General features: G+C 32.2%; 2 protein-coding genes and 1 non-coding gene across 3 annotated transcripts; 2 read left to right on the forward strand and 1 right to left on the reverse strand.

Moving 5' to 3' along the window:
- Positions 1–2333: 2333 nt before the first annotated feature.
- On the forward strand, positions 2334–10203 carry LOC111419304 (jouberin-like). The gene is made up of 5 exons (XM_023052077.2): positions 2334–3618; positions 4629–5302; positions 5358–5617; positions 5669–5830; positions 9733–10203. Exons 1-5 carry the CDS (start codon positions 2616–2618, stop codon positions 10145–10147), a joined length of 2514 nt encoding a protein of 837 aa, XP_022907845.2. The 5' UTR covers positions 2334–2615; the 3' UTR covers positions 10148–10203.
- LOC111419307 (WD repeat-containing protein 13-like) lies at positions 10137–16779 on the reverse strand. Its single transcript, XM_023052080.2, has 9 exons — positions 16603–16779; positions 16392–16546; positions 16168–16320; positions 11377–11530; positions 11152–11318; positions 10963–11103; positions 10616–10791; positions 10444–10562; positions 10137–10390 (listed from the first exon to the last, which is right to left on the reverse strand). The coding sequence occupies exons 1-9, from the start codon at positions 16682–16684 to the stop codon at positions 10203–10205; spliced, it is 1335 nt and encodes a 444-aa protein (XP_022907848.1). The 5' UTR covers positions 16685–16779; the 3' UTR covers positions 10137–10202.
- On the forward strand, positions 10852–10933 carry TRNAS-CGA (transfer RNA serine (anticodon CGA)). The gene has a single exon. It is a non-coding gene; the product is annotated as a tRNA-Ser (tRNA).
- Positions 16780–16802: the final 23 nt, after the last annotated feature.

Here is a 16802-nt window from a genome sequence, read left to right on the forward strand (position 1 = left end):
TGTTTGGTTGTCACGGTGATAATAATGCGGCATACAATGGTTCTTGTATGTATGTATGTGATAAAGTGAGATAATTATGTATAAATTTTTTTTGGGAAACTTGTTTATGTAATGAGCGTGTTTACAAACAATTAAGTTTAATTATTATGTATTAATCTAAATTAATTTAGGTAATTAGAAATAATTTTCATAAAAATGTAATAATTTTGGATACATTTTTATTTAATTAAAAAGATTATATTAATAATGTTTATGGTTATGCAAGGTTGAGTTCAAAAATTCATAACTTTGAAGTTTGAAGATTTAGAAAAACCATCTTTAATATATTAAATATTAAATTAATTTGCTTTAAATTGTTTTTTGTTTCATGATGATATCACAATTAGTTTATGAGATATGATATTTTTAATATCTGCTATTACAGATTAGAATAGTCAAACATGCCAAGTTGGATTTTAAAAATCATAACAACGATGTTTATGGAAATTAAGAAATTATTTATGGTGCATTGAATCTTCATCAAATTTGCTTTAAAATGTTCTTTATTTTATGATGATATCTCAATTCGTTCTTGAGATACGACTCTTTAAAATTTATATTGCATATCTATAACAATAAAACATGCAGAGTTGGATTTGAAAAATCATAACAACGATGTTTATGGAAATTAAGAAATTATTTATGGTGCATTAAATCTTCATAAAATTTGCTTTAAAACGTTCTTTAGTTCATGATGATATCTCAATTCGTTCTTGAGATACGACTCTTTAAAATTTATATTTCATATCTATAACAATCAAACATGCAGAGTTGGGTTTAAAAAATCATAACAACGATGTTTATGAAAATTAAGAAATTATTTATGGTGCATTAAATCTTCATCAAATTTGCTTTAAAATGTTCTTTATTTCATGATGATATCTCAATTCGTTCTTGAAATACGATTCTTTAAAGTTTATATTTCATATCTATAACAATCAAACATGCAGAGTGGGATTTAAAAAATCATAACAACGATGTTTATGGAAATTAAGAAATTATTTATGGTGCATTAAGCATTCATCAAATTTGCTTTAAAATGTTCTTTATTTCATGATGATATCTCAATTCGTTCTTGAAATACGACTCTTTAAAGTTTATATTTCATATCTATAACAATCAGACATGCAGAGTTGGATTTAAAAAATCATAACAACGATGTTTATGGAAATTAAGAAATTATTTATGGTGCATTAAATCTTCATCAAATTTGCTTTAAAATGTTCTTTATTTCATGATGATATCTCAATTCGTTCTTGAAATACGACTCTTTAAAGTTTATATTTCATATCTATAACAATCAAACATGTAGAGTTGGATTTAAAAAATCATAACAACGATGTTTATGGAAATTAAGAAATTATTTGTGGTGCATTGAATCTTCATCAAATTTGCTTTAAAATGTTCTTTATTTTATTATGCTATCTCAATTGGTTCTTGAGATACGACTCTTTAAAATTTATATTTTATATCTATAATAATCAAACATGCAGAGTTGGATTTAAACAATCATAACTACGATGTTTATGGAAATTAAGAAATTATTTATGGAGAATTAAATCTTCATCAAATTTGCTTTAAAATGTTCTTTATTTCATGATGATATCTCAATTCGTTCTTGAGATACGACTCTTTAAAATTTATATTTCATATTTATAACAATCAAACATACAGAGTTGGATTTAAACAATCATAACAACGATGTTTATGGAAATTAAGAAATTATTTGTGGTGCATTGAATCTTCATCAAATTTGCTTTAAAATGTTCTTTATTTCATGATGATATCTCAATTCGTTCTTGAGATACGACTCTTTAAAATTTATATGTCATGTCTATAATAATCAAACATGCAGAGTTGGATTTAAACAACCATAACAACGATGTTTATGGAAATTAAGAAATTATTTATGGTGCATTAAATCTTCATCAAATTTGCTTTAAAATGTTCTTTATTTCATGATGCTATCTCATTTCGTTCTTGAGATACGACTCTTTAAAGTTTATATTTCATATCTGTAACAATCAAACATGTAGAGTTGGATTTAAAAAATCATTACAACGATGTTTATTGAAATTAAGAAATTATTTACGGAGAATTAAATCTTCATCAAATTTGCTTTAAAATGTTCTTTATTTTATGATGGTATCTCAATTCGTTCTTGAGATACGACTCTTTAAAATTTATATTTCATATCTATAATAATCAAACATGCAGTGTTCGATTTAAACAATCATAACAACGATGTTTATGGAAATTAAGAAATTATGTATGGTGCATTAAACATTCATCAAATTTGCTTTAAAATGTTTTTTATTTCATGATGATATCTCAAATCGTTCTTGAGATACGACTCTTTAAAGTTTATATTTCATATCTATGACAATCAAACATACAGAGTTGGATTTAAACGCGAAAACAAATAATTATATAAAAACAACTCCTATAAGAACTATTTTATTTGTAATTCCTAAAAAAATCGATACTTGAAACACCTGTTGACCATTATTTCTATAGCAACGTACTTCAAACAAGACAGAAAATAACCGGAAGTCAGTTAAAAAGGTGAAATTGTCATGGCGCGTGGTATAACAAACGAAACTAAAGCAAAATTCGAAGCTCTTTTAAAAGCAGCTTTAAAAAAATCGGATTCAAAATCGACTCAAAACCTAATCGAAAAATCACCAGATCACGGTGAAGACAATAAAGTGTTTGAAGAAACCTTAAAACACGAAGAAGAAGGAGCAAACAATTTTATTTTAAATAAATTTTTAACTGATGATTCTACTACGATTGAAGTTCAAAGACCAATTCCTAAAGTGCGAAAGAAATTGCTAAAACAACAATCGAGCGAATCCGAAAAAGGGAGCTTTCAATCTAATCACACATTTGTTATTGAAAAAGAAAGTGAGTCAAAAGATTTGAATTTAAAAGACTCCTCTCAGATTATAAGAAAGTTATCGTCGTCCTCTCAAAGCTCGCGAAAAACCTACGATGTTAACAAAGAAGAAATTGGAGATATTCTTGTACATGACAGAAAGGAAGCGATTCAGGTCTTAAAAATAAACACTAATAATCGTACTGCTTCATCTATTTCTAACACAGAATACGAAGGAATCGAATTAAACGAATTGGGAAATAATGAAATTTTTAGTGAAGTTGAGAAAAGTGATAAAGACGATGAAAAGACGAGCATACGATATGTAAATGAGAAGAAAAAGAAAATTAAGAAAAAAAAGAAAGAAATTATAGAAGAATCTAGTCAAAATGTTGTTGAGATCACAATCCATAAAACGAGCCGATTAAAATTAAACAAGTTAATTCATCCAATTGTTAAAGTCTTTGTTATAAATTTCGAAACGGGGGAGTTTGTAAAAATGCAAAATAATCTTAATCCTGAAAATATTGAAGATTTAAAAATCTCAACGCAACCTTTTTATTTACAAAAAGAAAGAAAATTAAATCCTGAATGGGAAGAAACATTAATAATAAATATTGATCATAAATTATTTACTGAAGAAAAAAATATGTTGTTATTTGAAATTGTGGATTATGATAGTTTTGAAACTCCAGAAACAGGTAATTTTTAAATTTAACAATAAAAATTATTCTTAAACTTTGAGTACACGCGAAGTTTTAGATTATAAAAATATACAATAATGTAACACTTAATAATAATTAAAAATTGAATAATCACTAACACTGAAATATAACAATTAGAACTAACATTAGAACTAGAAACATTCGGGTTTAGCCAAGCGTCTGTTAAGACGGCTAAACTCGAATGTATCTAGTTGTAAGTCTAGTTTTAGGTTAATGAAAATATACAACAATCTAGCGCTGAATAACAACTAAAACTAATTCTAGCATTAAAACTAACACTAGATCTAAAACTAGAATCATTCGGGTTTCGCCGTGCGTCTCTCAAGACGGCTAAACCCGATACTTTCTAGTTCTTGGTCTAGTGATAGTTTTAGTTTTGCACTATCACTAGAACTAATACAAGACCTAGAACTAGAATCATTTGGGTTTAGCCGTCTTGAAAGACGTGCGGCTAAATCTGAATGTTTCTAGATCTAGGTCTAGTGTTAATTCTAGTTTTGCACTAGCACTGTCACTAAAACTAACATAAGACCTAGAACTAGCACCATTCGGGTTTAGCCGTCTTAAGAGACGTGCGGCTAAATCCGAATGTTTCTAGATCTAGGTCTAGTGTTAGTTCTAGTTTTGCACTAGCACTGTCACTAAAACTAACATAAGACCTAGAACTAGAATCATTTGGATTTAGCCATCTTAAGAGACGTGCAGCTACATCCGAATGTTTCTAGTTCTAGGTCTAGTGTTAGTTCTAGTTTTGCACTATCACTAGAACTAACACAAAACCTAGAACTAGAATCATTTGGGTTTATCCGTCATGAAAGACCTGCGACTAAATCCGAATGTTTCTAGATCTAGGTCTAGTGTTAGTTCTAGTTTTGCACTAACACTGTCACTAAAACTAACATAAGACCTAGATCTAGAACATTCGGGTTTAGCCGTTCGTCTGAAGACGCGTGTGTATTGAAAAGTTAATTTTCTCTCAATTTCAGATATATTATTAAATTGGCATCATATTGCATGGGGATTTCTAAAAATCGTAGCAGGAGATGGAAGTTTTAATATAAACAAAACGTTACGACTTCAACTTTACAAACCAGGTAATACAAAAAAAGGAAGTTTTTGCCCTGTTTATGACTGGTGGAAACAACAAAGAAATAAATATCCATCGACACTATACGTTACTATAAAAGAAAATAACACGACTATTACAGATGCAATAAAAAATTTAAAAAACAACATAGATAACGAATTCAAACATCAAGAACAATCAAGTAATGTTAATGAATATGATAACAAAGATTTATTAAATTCAGAACTTAAAGAAAATGAAAAAGAAAAAGTTAACGAGATATTAACAAATTTGCAAGAAAAAACGTTTAAATTGCCGAATAAATTACACAGTGAATTAGAAAGTGGTGATGAAGGATGTTTTGCTTTAAAATTTGGAAACACTGGGAAATATTTAGTTTGTTCTATTCTTTCCAAAGAAACATACTTTTTAGTTGTATATTTCCTCCCAAATTTAGACGAATATTTCAAATTAAGCTCACATCAAGACTTAATTTACAACATAACTTTTTCGAAAAATGACGATTTAATCCTCGCATCATCAGCCGATGGAACTGTATCAATATGGGACTTAAATAAAGTTAAATTTATACAGGTTCTTATTAACACTTTATTATATAAAAATACTTTATTAAATAAATTTATTTAAGATGTTACCTCATCCTTCGTTTGTGTATTGGTGCGAAATCGGTCAAAATTTCATCGCGACCGGTTGTTACGATAAAATAATTCGAATATGGCGATTAATCGGGGATTTAACGTGGGAATTGTATCAAGAGTTAGAAGGACATGATGGATACATAACTTGTATATGCATCAATTCAAAATCTACCTGTATTTATAGTTCGGATTCTTTGGGGAATATAAATTGTTGGGAAAAAGGCGTCAAAGAAAATTTTAATTTATACAAGTTCGAAATGTATTATTTATTTAACAAAATTTTATATTAAATTTGTTTTAGGGAAATCGTCCTGGTGGAACTTAAAAATACGGTTATAAATCAAATTCTATTACATAAACGAGAAAAGAAATTAATTGTGCATGCTAGAGATAACATATTGAGGATTTTAGATATGAAAAGTGGGTGTGTTATAAATTGGTTGGAGGGTGGTGTAAATAATAGGTAATAATTATTTAAAATAATAACAAAAATAAAAACATGGATTACTCGTTATAGTATTACTACTCTTATTGTGAAATGAATTATCACTTTCTAAGTATTTTTATACTGTGGTCAGTTAGTTTCGCAAAGTTTAAAAGTTTTTTTTTATATTATGCATAGCACAATTGTAAACCTAGTAAATACATACTAATTAGTTACTTATTTTTAACACCAAATTAAACTAGATAATCTTTTGCAGCTCTTCCCAGTGGTTCAGTCTGCTTTACCCATAATATAGCTAAATATTGTCATATTTTTACCGTTTTAAGACCAAAACACAAAAACGCGCACACTGCAATACGCGGAACACACGTTTAGGGTATTATTGTTTTTGTTATAATTCGCGTTTGAATCGACTAGGGCACTAGGTCACTAAATCGAACGGCTTCATCCTCTGAAGGCGACGCAGGACATCCTCGTTGTCGAGAAGCTGGATGGCCTCGATGTTGGGATGATCGTGCATTCTCTTCTCATGTTTAGATGCGAATGATGCAATTTCTAATGACACCAATGCTACTTTCAAGTCGGGATGGATGTCGGTGTTTCTTGTATACCAGGGTGCATTCACTATGCACCTTAGTACTTTGTTCTGGAATCTTTGAATCAGACAAATTCATGCATTTGTCTTGCAGGTACAACCCCACAGTTGGATTCCGTATGTCCATTTTGGTTTTAATACTTGCTTGTATATTAGCAACTTGTTACATAATGATAGCGTTGATTTTCTGCCAATAAGCAAAAAGGTGTCTAAATTTGATATCAAGTTCCTTACGTTTTTTTTCGACGTGAGCTTTCCATTTGAGTTTGGCATTTGTGTATTCTGGGACATAGTTTACTTTCTTGTAAGTAAAGTTTATATATGTCCATTTATATGTATTTAGTTTTATTAGCCATCGTTTGGTCCAGTTTTCTATTGAATTTAAGGCCAATTGTAACTTATTTGCTGCAACTACTTCATTTTCTGCAACAGCTAAAATCGCTGGTCATCTGCGAATGTAGCTGTTAAAGTTTCTGGTACCTGAGGAAGATCGAATATGTAGAGTAAGTACATTGTTGGGCCAAGCACACTTCCTTGAGGAACTCCGGCTCGCATTTCATGTAATGGTGAATAAGCGTTTTCGTATTTTATTCTAAAATATCAATCAGAAAGATACGATTTTAATAGTTGACTATACGTTGATGGTAGTATTTGGTCTAGTTTGTAATTTAAACCATCTAATCAGACTTTGTCGAAAGTTTGTGCAACATCCACAAATACGGCGGAGCAGACTTTATTTTCTTCCATTGCTATTTCGATAGTATTCGTTATTCTATGCATTTGGTCTATTGTTGCATGTTTATTCCGAAACCCAAATTGATGTGTTGATATGAGGGCTTTTTCTTCTATGACAGGTTTTACTTTTTTAATAGTAATTTTTTAAGCAGTTTTGATAGTAAGGGTAATAATGAGATTGGCCTATATGACAGGGTTTGGTATCATTATTATTTCAGCAACTTTCCATATGCTTGGGAAGTATTTCTGTTTAAAAGTAGCATTAATTATGTGTAATAGTTTTGTAATCGCCCGTTTTGGTAGATGTTTCAATGTTTCTCCATTAATTAGGTTATAACCTACTAATTTCTTTATATTTAGTTTTTGTATTTCATAATACAGTTCTCTCATTCTTACACATGGTATATTACTCTGCTGATCACTTTGAATTACGTTAGGGACACTATTTAGCATAGTTGTTGGACTGTCTGATGTAAAAGTTTCTTTCAGATGTTCAGCAAACAAATTAACTCTTAGCCCAATTTCCATTATTATTTCGAATTGGAGGTGTATGTGTTTTTGGAACTTTAAGCTTTCTTGTTGCATTCCACAGAGGCAATAATTTTGAATTTCTTGCTTTCCGTTTTTCTGCAATTTTGTCTCTAATGAATTTACGATAAATATTAGATTTTGGTGTTAAAATTGGTGTTGAGTTTTTGTATGTCTTTTAAGAACTTTTCATTGTCAATGTCTTTGTTTGTTTTCATAAGAGCATTCAGATGAATTTTATTATCTAATGTTTGTTGAAATAGATTCCAATTAGTGAATTTATTAGTTAGTGATAAAAAAGGTTCTTTGTTACATACTTTGTTATTTAGAGTAATAATTACTGATGAGTGATCTGAATCCAGTCCTAACTCTTCTTCTATGTTTACGAAGTTAAGCGATTTTACTTCTATTTGTTGGCCAGTAAGTTGGCTTTAAAGTAATCGATTATGGATCAAAATTCATCTGGGTCTTGTTTGATTAACAATTTGCTTACCAGTTTCAGATTAATATTAAGAACTGAATTAGTCAAAAGATCCACATCTTAACTTGATTAACTTGAAGGGCCGATTAAGAATTCAGTCAACTGATTCTGATATATTGGGGATATTTATGATCACCCCAATGACGCTTTGTATGATCCATACTGGATTTCGAAAATATGCCTAATTAGCAAGCTAGTGTGTTGTTGTGTCTCCACTCCTGGTGGTGCCCAAAATCTCTGGCTTTCCGAAACTTACCCGTCGAGTCATCGGAGGAATGTCAGGGGATCGCTAGCTGGCATCGTTTATGGTTAGAACTAGAACAGTATCTGATCTCCTTCGAACCTCTAACGTCTTCTTATGAATGCCCTCATCCGTTCCTAATAATTATTTCCTCGAACTTTCAAAAACCAACAGAATTTAACCGAGGTTCTATTCCATTATTCCATGCACGCACTATTCAGGCAATGTTGGGATTGAAATTGGACCAACCCAAAGAGCTAAGGCAACCAATTGCTCTTCAATTGATACTCGTTAAATGGTTTAGAGTGTATTCATTCCGATTACAGGGCCTTGGATGATACCAATGGGTAATTTGTGTTCCTGCTGCTTTCCTTGGATTCTCCCTTACAGCCATCCACTTTAGGATAGTTGATCAATTCATTTGAAAGATATGTTGCCAGTACGATCAACAAAAATCACCACAAATTAGTTTTAATATAAAAAAAACACTCTGCATGAATTAGCGCTGTAATTACCAGTTTTCAATTAAATGTGAGTATGAGCACACTATAACTGATTTTGATGAGCTTAATTAAGGCGAAAGCTCATCCTTGCCAGTCTTTGAAACTAGAACAAGAATGTTGCGATCTTTAATATAATTCATACAATAATAAATGGTCGTTCATGTCAACGAGTATAACTACTTTGTTGCATGTACCTATTAATTGCTCAAAATCCTTTATTGTAAGTGTGCTGCGTGGGTTACAAGAAATATGTGGTTATATGCAAGTTCTAATTTCATTTTCTTAATCAACAATATATCTGTAGGAATTAGTTTAGTCACAACTTTGGCGATTTCAATAAATTCCGAGCTAATGGTTGGTGGTGTAACAGTGGTTGGCGAAAGATTTATGGTTGTATTTTGGGCTTGTGTTATAGTTAGCTGTTAGGCCATTATTAGCAGTTCTTGCATTATTAGATGGTTTTGTACTTTCTAACATTTGCTCTGATGTTGTTCTTGTTGCTAGTTCTTGTAATTTTGTAAGTTTTTGGATAACAACGCCGATCTCGATTTGCATATGTAGATCATCGAACACACAAGCTTTTTGTGCTTTTCCTTTCTTGTATGTACAGGGTGTGACCTCCAAAAGTCATCATACCGCATAGATATATGATTTTGAAATTGATAGTTGACAAACTGAATGTTGCATGAACACAATCAGTAATTCCAATAAACATTCTAATAATAACTAATTCAAAAACACTTTCAATATTGCTCATCAAATGGCAGAACTATTGATCAGCTCATCAAATTACCTTTAAAAGTTTGTGTAAATTTGTAAAATCCTTTTTGTTTTTAGAGTAAGAACAATTTGTTGTTTTTCACAATGTAACTCATACATATTTTGTGGATCAGAATCAGGAAATATAAATGTTTGGAACATAGACACCGGTAAACTATCAGCGATTTATCATCCATATAAAAAGTTCTCCACAAACACCTTAACCATACACACTTTGGATTTTTGTTCAAAATCAAAAATATTAGCTTTCGCTCATTTTGGGCGAAAAATACCAATTATGATATACTGCTTCGATCCAATAACGACTGATATTGATTTAGAAGTTTTTGATGTCCAAAGAAAATGGAGAAATGCAATCAATACTGTTGGTGGAAATCCTAGGAAAACAAGATCGGCGGAGGTTGGACAAAATGAATCTAAATGTGTTAATTTAAAGGAAATTTTAGATAAAATCGATAGAATTATTACTTAAATGCAAGAATATATTTTAGAATTATAATAAATGAGATAGAATAAATAAGTTTTTTTTATAAATCTGCTCTTTTCCATATAATCACCAAACCTTCCAAATCGCTTGTAGCTAATAGAGATTCGTTATAATTAAATGTAATTCCAAGAACGGGGCTTGAATGTCCTTGTAAAGTATTTACGCAAGATCTCGATCCGTGTTTTTCTATATCAATAAAATAAACGCTTCCATCATCACTACCAGTAACTAAAATTGACGCATTTTAAGCAAATTTTCTGAGCACATTAATTAATACATACCGACGCAAGCCCCTTGTCTGAAAGACATAATAGGACAAAATGTCGATTTTACGGAATGTTTAGTGTGTCTATTCGGAAAGCGGCGCTTTAAAGATAAAGTTCCTTCATAATCCACGATACTAAAAAATTCATAAATTGTAATAAATAATAATACATATTTTTTAATACGAACTTGAAGAGGCATAAAGAATTATTTGACGAATTTACAAGAAGTAAAGGATCTCGAGCTTCTCGACTAATCCAAGCGCGATAACTTAAGCTAGTTATTGAACACGGCATTCCCATGTTTAATCTTCTTGTGCGGCACAATTGACCGCTTATGTCGCAAAGAATAGAAACGATTTCACCCTGAAATAAATATTTTTGATTTTTTCTGTATGTGGGGTGCTGCGAGAGGGTAAAATATCAGCTGCGATGTCCGAGTGGTTAAGGAGTTTGACTCGAAATCAAATGGGCTTTGCCCGCACAGGTTCGAATCCTGTTCGCAGCGAATTTTTTTTTAAACCATTTAATTTTTACCTTATCATTTCCAGCCCATATTGTTTTACCATTCGCATCTGAAGCTAAACACAAGACATTTCCAGTAACTCTACAAACATTTTTCATAAATCTCCCAGTTGATACATTTGCAATTCTGACTTCCCCTCTACTATTTCCGGTCTAAAAAGTGATTTTAAAACTTGTTACCACTAATCTAACTTAACTTACTATTAAAAGATTATTGTTAACCGGTTGGAACAAACAACAAAGAATCTGCGAAGAATTAGGATCTTGAACTGTTCTTAAACATGAATAATCAGCAACTTTCCATACTTTAACTGTACTGTCTAATGAAGAACTTGCAATTAAATCATTATTAGCAGACCAATCAAAACCTTAAAATGTCATAAAATATGTAATGGTGCTTTTTAATTTTAAAGAATGTTATAATACCTGTTACAGCTTTTGTATGATCTTTTAAAATTGCTAAAACCGCAGGTGGCGAATCAGTTACATTGCACACAGATAAATTACCATCAACAGAAGAACAACATAGTAACGATTGATCGTTGTTAGCAAATTTAACCATTGTAACTGGTTCATTATGCTTAAAAAATTGAGATAATTAGATAAATATATATGTAGGGTTGTTTCAAAAATAATAATGCTAAATGAGAATCGCATATAAAATCGAAAACGAATATGTACTATGAATATTGATCAGAAAAATTAAAGTTGAAAGATAAATAGTTTTTAAATTTACTTCTAAATTTTTGTAATTACTACACTGTGAAAATATTAATGCCTAAAGAAGCAACCCATAGTGTACCATACAGTGTCGGTAACCTCAATAAGTGCTATGACCCCAATAAAACCAGCTTGCAAGTTATCTAACATGTAACAACTTCTCCTCTCCATACCATTGTTGCTTATAATTACCGCCACCACAAACTAAGCAAAAAAAAAGAAAAGACTGGGTGACAGCCTGTGCAAGGCCAGCTGACAACTTGATTCAGTTGGTTGTAGAGAGATATGTGTTACTTATTGATTTTATAAATAGTGAAATAAATGTTCCATCTTCTTCAGGATGAAGCATTGTCAGAGTAGTAGTAGTCTGGATTTATATTCATATATGTACAAAAGGTCGAGGACGACCACCCATGAGATAGGAGATTCAATTACACAATGGATATAAAATATGACAAGAAGATTCAAGGAAAAGGAAAATAATATTATAATAAAAGCTTTTTGTTTGTTTTTCTAGTTTTGTATTTGAAGGACCAGCCAACTTAACAACACGTCCTACACGCGAATAGTGAAAAGATCATCTTTCCAGCGGCAAAAACGTTTAACAGGATAAATTTACGATGCATGAACCTGCTAATGAACCCAGCTAATGCCAGGTGTTTTAGTTAAGCAACATTTCATCCAAAAAATTTTATACAAATTTAATATTTGGATTAATAAGCACGCAAAGAATTTCACAAAATCATTGAGAAAAATGTCTTGGTTACATGGCTAATAAAATCGAGGAAAATTATCGAAAATAGTATCACAGTCTTCTAACTGGAAAATTCTCGGTTCCAGGTCTTTGCGTTTTTGCTCATTTAGAACTACCAACATGTTCGCGCTTTCGTCAACTCACCACGTCCTGCACTTCCAGGTTTCTCATTAAGTACACATTATGTACTCTGATGATAGTTTTGAGATGCTTGTTATACTTCTCTAGGTTCTCATTCCTGTAGTGATTATGACTTTTGTGTGGGATGTTTCGGCTTTTTACACCCATGCATTTGTTGTGCCATATTATCTCTTAGACACCCTGATATTATCGCTGCCTTATTTGCCCGATTCATCCCTTCATTCATTAATTCACAATTAATTTGCATCTATTGAGGTCTTTAGCTCACCATCAATTTGGTCTTCTCATACGCTAATTTCATATTAAATTTTTCGGCTGCTCTTGCAAATCTGTACAGAACGCTTTATAGGTCATTCTCATTCTATGCTATTAGTACGGGATCGTCTGCGTAACAGAGGATTCGGAGAATGAAGTTACCCATTTTGAATCCGGCGTTAACCTCGTTTATTCTTTCATTTATCTTGTCCACTATAAGATAAAACAAACATGGGCTAAGACTGAACTGTCTTCCAACTGGACAATTGGTTCCAAGTCTTTGTGTTTTTGCTCATTTAACGATTCATGTCAATCTCATCATATTACTGCAACTTACCACGTCCTGCACTCCCAGATATCTTATTAAGTACTGTATATTTACTGTCCGAAGCAGCCTACTTTAATCAAAATTTTTAACTTTACTATTTTGGAATTGAAAGATAATGCTTATTTTTTGCAAATACATCATGCGTGCGATGTATCATTAGAAAGCTAAAAATATGCTCTTTTCAGCAATATCATAATCAATTATAGTTTGTATTTAAAAAACAACTTATACAACTTTATGGTATATCTTAAAAATTATCAGCTACGTTTAAAATTTTTCAACGGCGCTATATTCTATACAACAACAATTTTGGTCATATCTAAGACAAAAAAGGGCGGTGTTGGCTTTCCGGTGGTTGTCCGACATAATGGTGTCTCCTCGGTGAATGGGGAGGAAGTTTGTGAACTCTTTTCCGACTACTTCGGATCTGTATTTGCCCCGCCGGTAATTACTGCATACCCCGAGACTGTTTCGATTAATCCAAGGTTGAAGTGACTCTTTTTGGTGTTGCTGTTTCCAAGGGTCTGGGCTCAGATGATATACCTTCCATTGTTATTAAGAGATGCTCTAAATCTCTTGCTAGACCTAAGGACAGTAGAATCTAACAGGACTGCTACATCCATTGTTGTGACAACCTGCCCGCAAACTACGTCACACACAGCTGTTGTTATGGTCTATGCTTTTGCTGTGTATTTTTAGAGGTTGTATCCTAGGACGTATTCATATTATTTTTGAAGTTTTATGTTTTTAGACGTATTAATGTCTCTCATATAACCTCTAAAATCACAGAGTTACCAGGTGTGGCAAATAGTGCGGGCAACCAACCGTTTGTTGGTTGTAGTGGACTACAAAAATATAATGGATGTAGCAGTCCTGTTAGAATCTACTGTCCTTGGCTAGACCTCTATGCTTAATTTTTAATATGTCGCTACGTTACGGTGTTTTTCCAACTGTGTGGAAACGGGCGAAAATAGGCAATTACGCCTATTTTTATGTCAGGAGATCGTAGTCTTGTAACTAATTACCGTCCTATATCTATTTTACCAATAATGGGAAAAATCTTTGAAAAATTGGTTTACAGTAAGCTATTTTTTCACATGAAGCCCTGTGTGGGTGCGGAGCAACACGGTTTTTATCCGGGGCGATCTGTGGACACCAACTTGTTAGAATATGCTGACATTCTTTTTTCGACTATTGATAAAAATATCCAAGTAGATGCGATATACACTGACTTTAGCAAAGCTTTTGACAAAGCGGATCATCGTTTATTACTGTTGAAGTTGGAGCGCGTTGGTGTCGCAGGTGTCCTTTTGAGCTGGTTTGCTTCGTACCTCTCCAATCGCACGCAAGGGTTGGTGGATATCCGTCCGGTCCTGTTATCATGTCTTCCAGAGTGCCTCAGGGTAGTCATCTGGGCCCGGTCTTGTTTACGGTGTACATAGGTGACATCTCCAAGTCTTTTCTTACCTCAAGATGTCTTATGTATGCTGAGAACATTAAAATATTTTCTCCTGTTGCTGCTGTTTCAGACTGCGAATGACCTGAACAGATTTTATGATTTTTGTGCGATTAATAATTTGTCACTTAACATATCGAAGTGTAGGACTGTTACTTTTACGAGAAAAAAGCAGTTCATTAAATTTGATTAGCGGTGCGGAACATGCTTACTGGATCGTTTTTACACTATTAATGTCCTGGGCATTATTTTAGATAACAAACTACTGTTTGATCAACACGTTGATGCAGTGGTGACCAGAGGTAATAGGATGCTGGGATTTGTAATGCGCTCTTCTGAATCGTTCTGCAGCCCTAGACCTATTATTTCTTTATAAAATGTTTTCGTTAATAGTTTTTATCGTTCGGCTGTACAGTTTAGAACCCTCAGTACGACGCATACATTAACAGAATAGAGAGGATTCAGATAAGATTTCTGAAGTATCTCTCGTATAAATTTCGGCATCCTTATACAGATTACCAATCTGCCTGTCAAATGTATCATATGCTCACACTTCAGCAGCGCAGAACTTGCAGTGATGCCTGTTTTCTGTTCAGGTTGGTCAGAGGCTATTGTGATTCTTCCTATCTTCTTTCACGCATTGATCTGCATGTTCCCCCTCGTCGGCTGCGTTATGACTTTCTGTTTTATGCGCCGACTGCCCGGACAAATTCGTATAGAAATTCCCCAATACTTCGCATGGAGAGCGCAACTTCAAACAAATTATTCGTAATGCCGTGCTCACCCTACCAGTTGTGTGATTTTGAGTACATTATCTCATTGCAGCGGCTTGAGTTCTCCCTTGAAATGGATTGATCACATATACTTAAGGCCATTAATTAATTAATTGTTCATTTTCAATTTTGTGTTCATACAATTATTGCATATAAAATGTATTATAGTGGAGTAGCTTTTATGTGGGACTGTGTCCTGTTGCTACCCCCATGTGTGTAAATAAAATAAAGAGTGTCTTAAAAAGCGTATTAACCCTTTTTCTTTAATTTAAAAAATAGACGAAATATGAGCATTTTTTGAAATCGCGAAAATTTTGATTTTTGGCTGTAATTTAAAAACAAAGGAAGATAGATGTTTGGTCTTTGCTGGATTGGATTATTCCAGGAAAAAGAGACTGTGACATGGTATCTACTTTTTCATATCTCTTATAGTTTCTGAGATAGCCTATAATAACACCCAAATTTGCCCACCCTGCACAAAATGCTTTATAGATCATTTTCATTCTATGCTATTAGTATAGGAATACTGACGTTAACCTGGTTTACTCTTTCATTTATCTTCTCCATGAGAAGATTAAACAAAAATGGGCTAAGACTGTCCTTATACATGCAAAGTCCTTGACTTCTTTGGTTGATCCCTAATCTGTTTTTATTCTTGTTTTGTTATGTTTTGATTTGCATGATATGAGACATTTCAAATATACATTGAAAAGTAAATTTTTCCCCATGCGATTTTCGTTTTTCACATTACTTTTGAAACAAAATATAAAAATAGAAAATAATTAATTACTTGGTCAAAAATATGATGTACACCTTTAAATGCATAATTCTCAGCTATAGAGTTACCACCAACTATTGCCCTAGAAGCTTCAGCTTGTTTAGTTGGAACAACAACATCTTTAACACCAAATATAGAAGTTCTTGATTCATTTGAAATACTAGACTAAAATATGTTATGTCTTTATACTATTAATTAAATATCCTCAAATTAAAAAAGATTTTTGAAGAACATACTCTACTAGTAGATCTTAAATGAGTTGAATCACATCCAGCATTTCCATATCTTTGCTGTAACAAGGTGGATCTTAATTTTAAATATTGTGCCCATTTATCTGGTTCTCTTTCGGTTTCTCTTAATAACTGACTTCTTCTGCGAATGTACAACGTTCCTTTTAACAAATCGAAATTTAGTTATGTAAATATAATTACTTATGTATGTACTTACGAAATCCTGGGCTATTTGGGGCCCTATTTGCATTATATTTTGCATCTAATGCAAAAACTTGTTGTTGTAAAGCTGTCGTCATTTTTCACCGTTAATAATAAATAATTTAAGATATTAATCGTTCCATAGTATTTTATTTTTAATTTACACGTGTTATTTACACCTATTGACGTAAGACAGCTGTTAGTGTGTTAAAAGAG

Source organism: Onthophagus taurus, chromosome 1, assembly GCF_036711975.1.
Source record: "Onthophagus taurus isolate NC chromosome 1, IU_Otau_3.0, whole genome shotgun sequence".
In the NCBI taxonomy this organism is placed as follows: domain Eukaryota; kingdom Metazoa; phylum Arthropoda; class Insecta; order Coleoptera; family Scarabaeidae; genus Onthophagus; species Onthophagus taurus.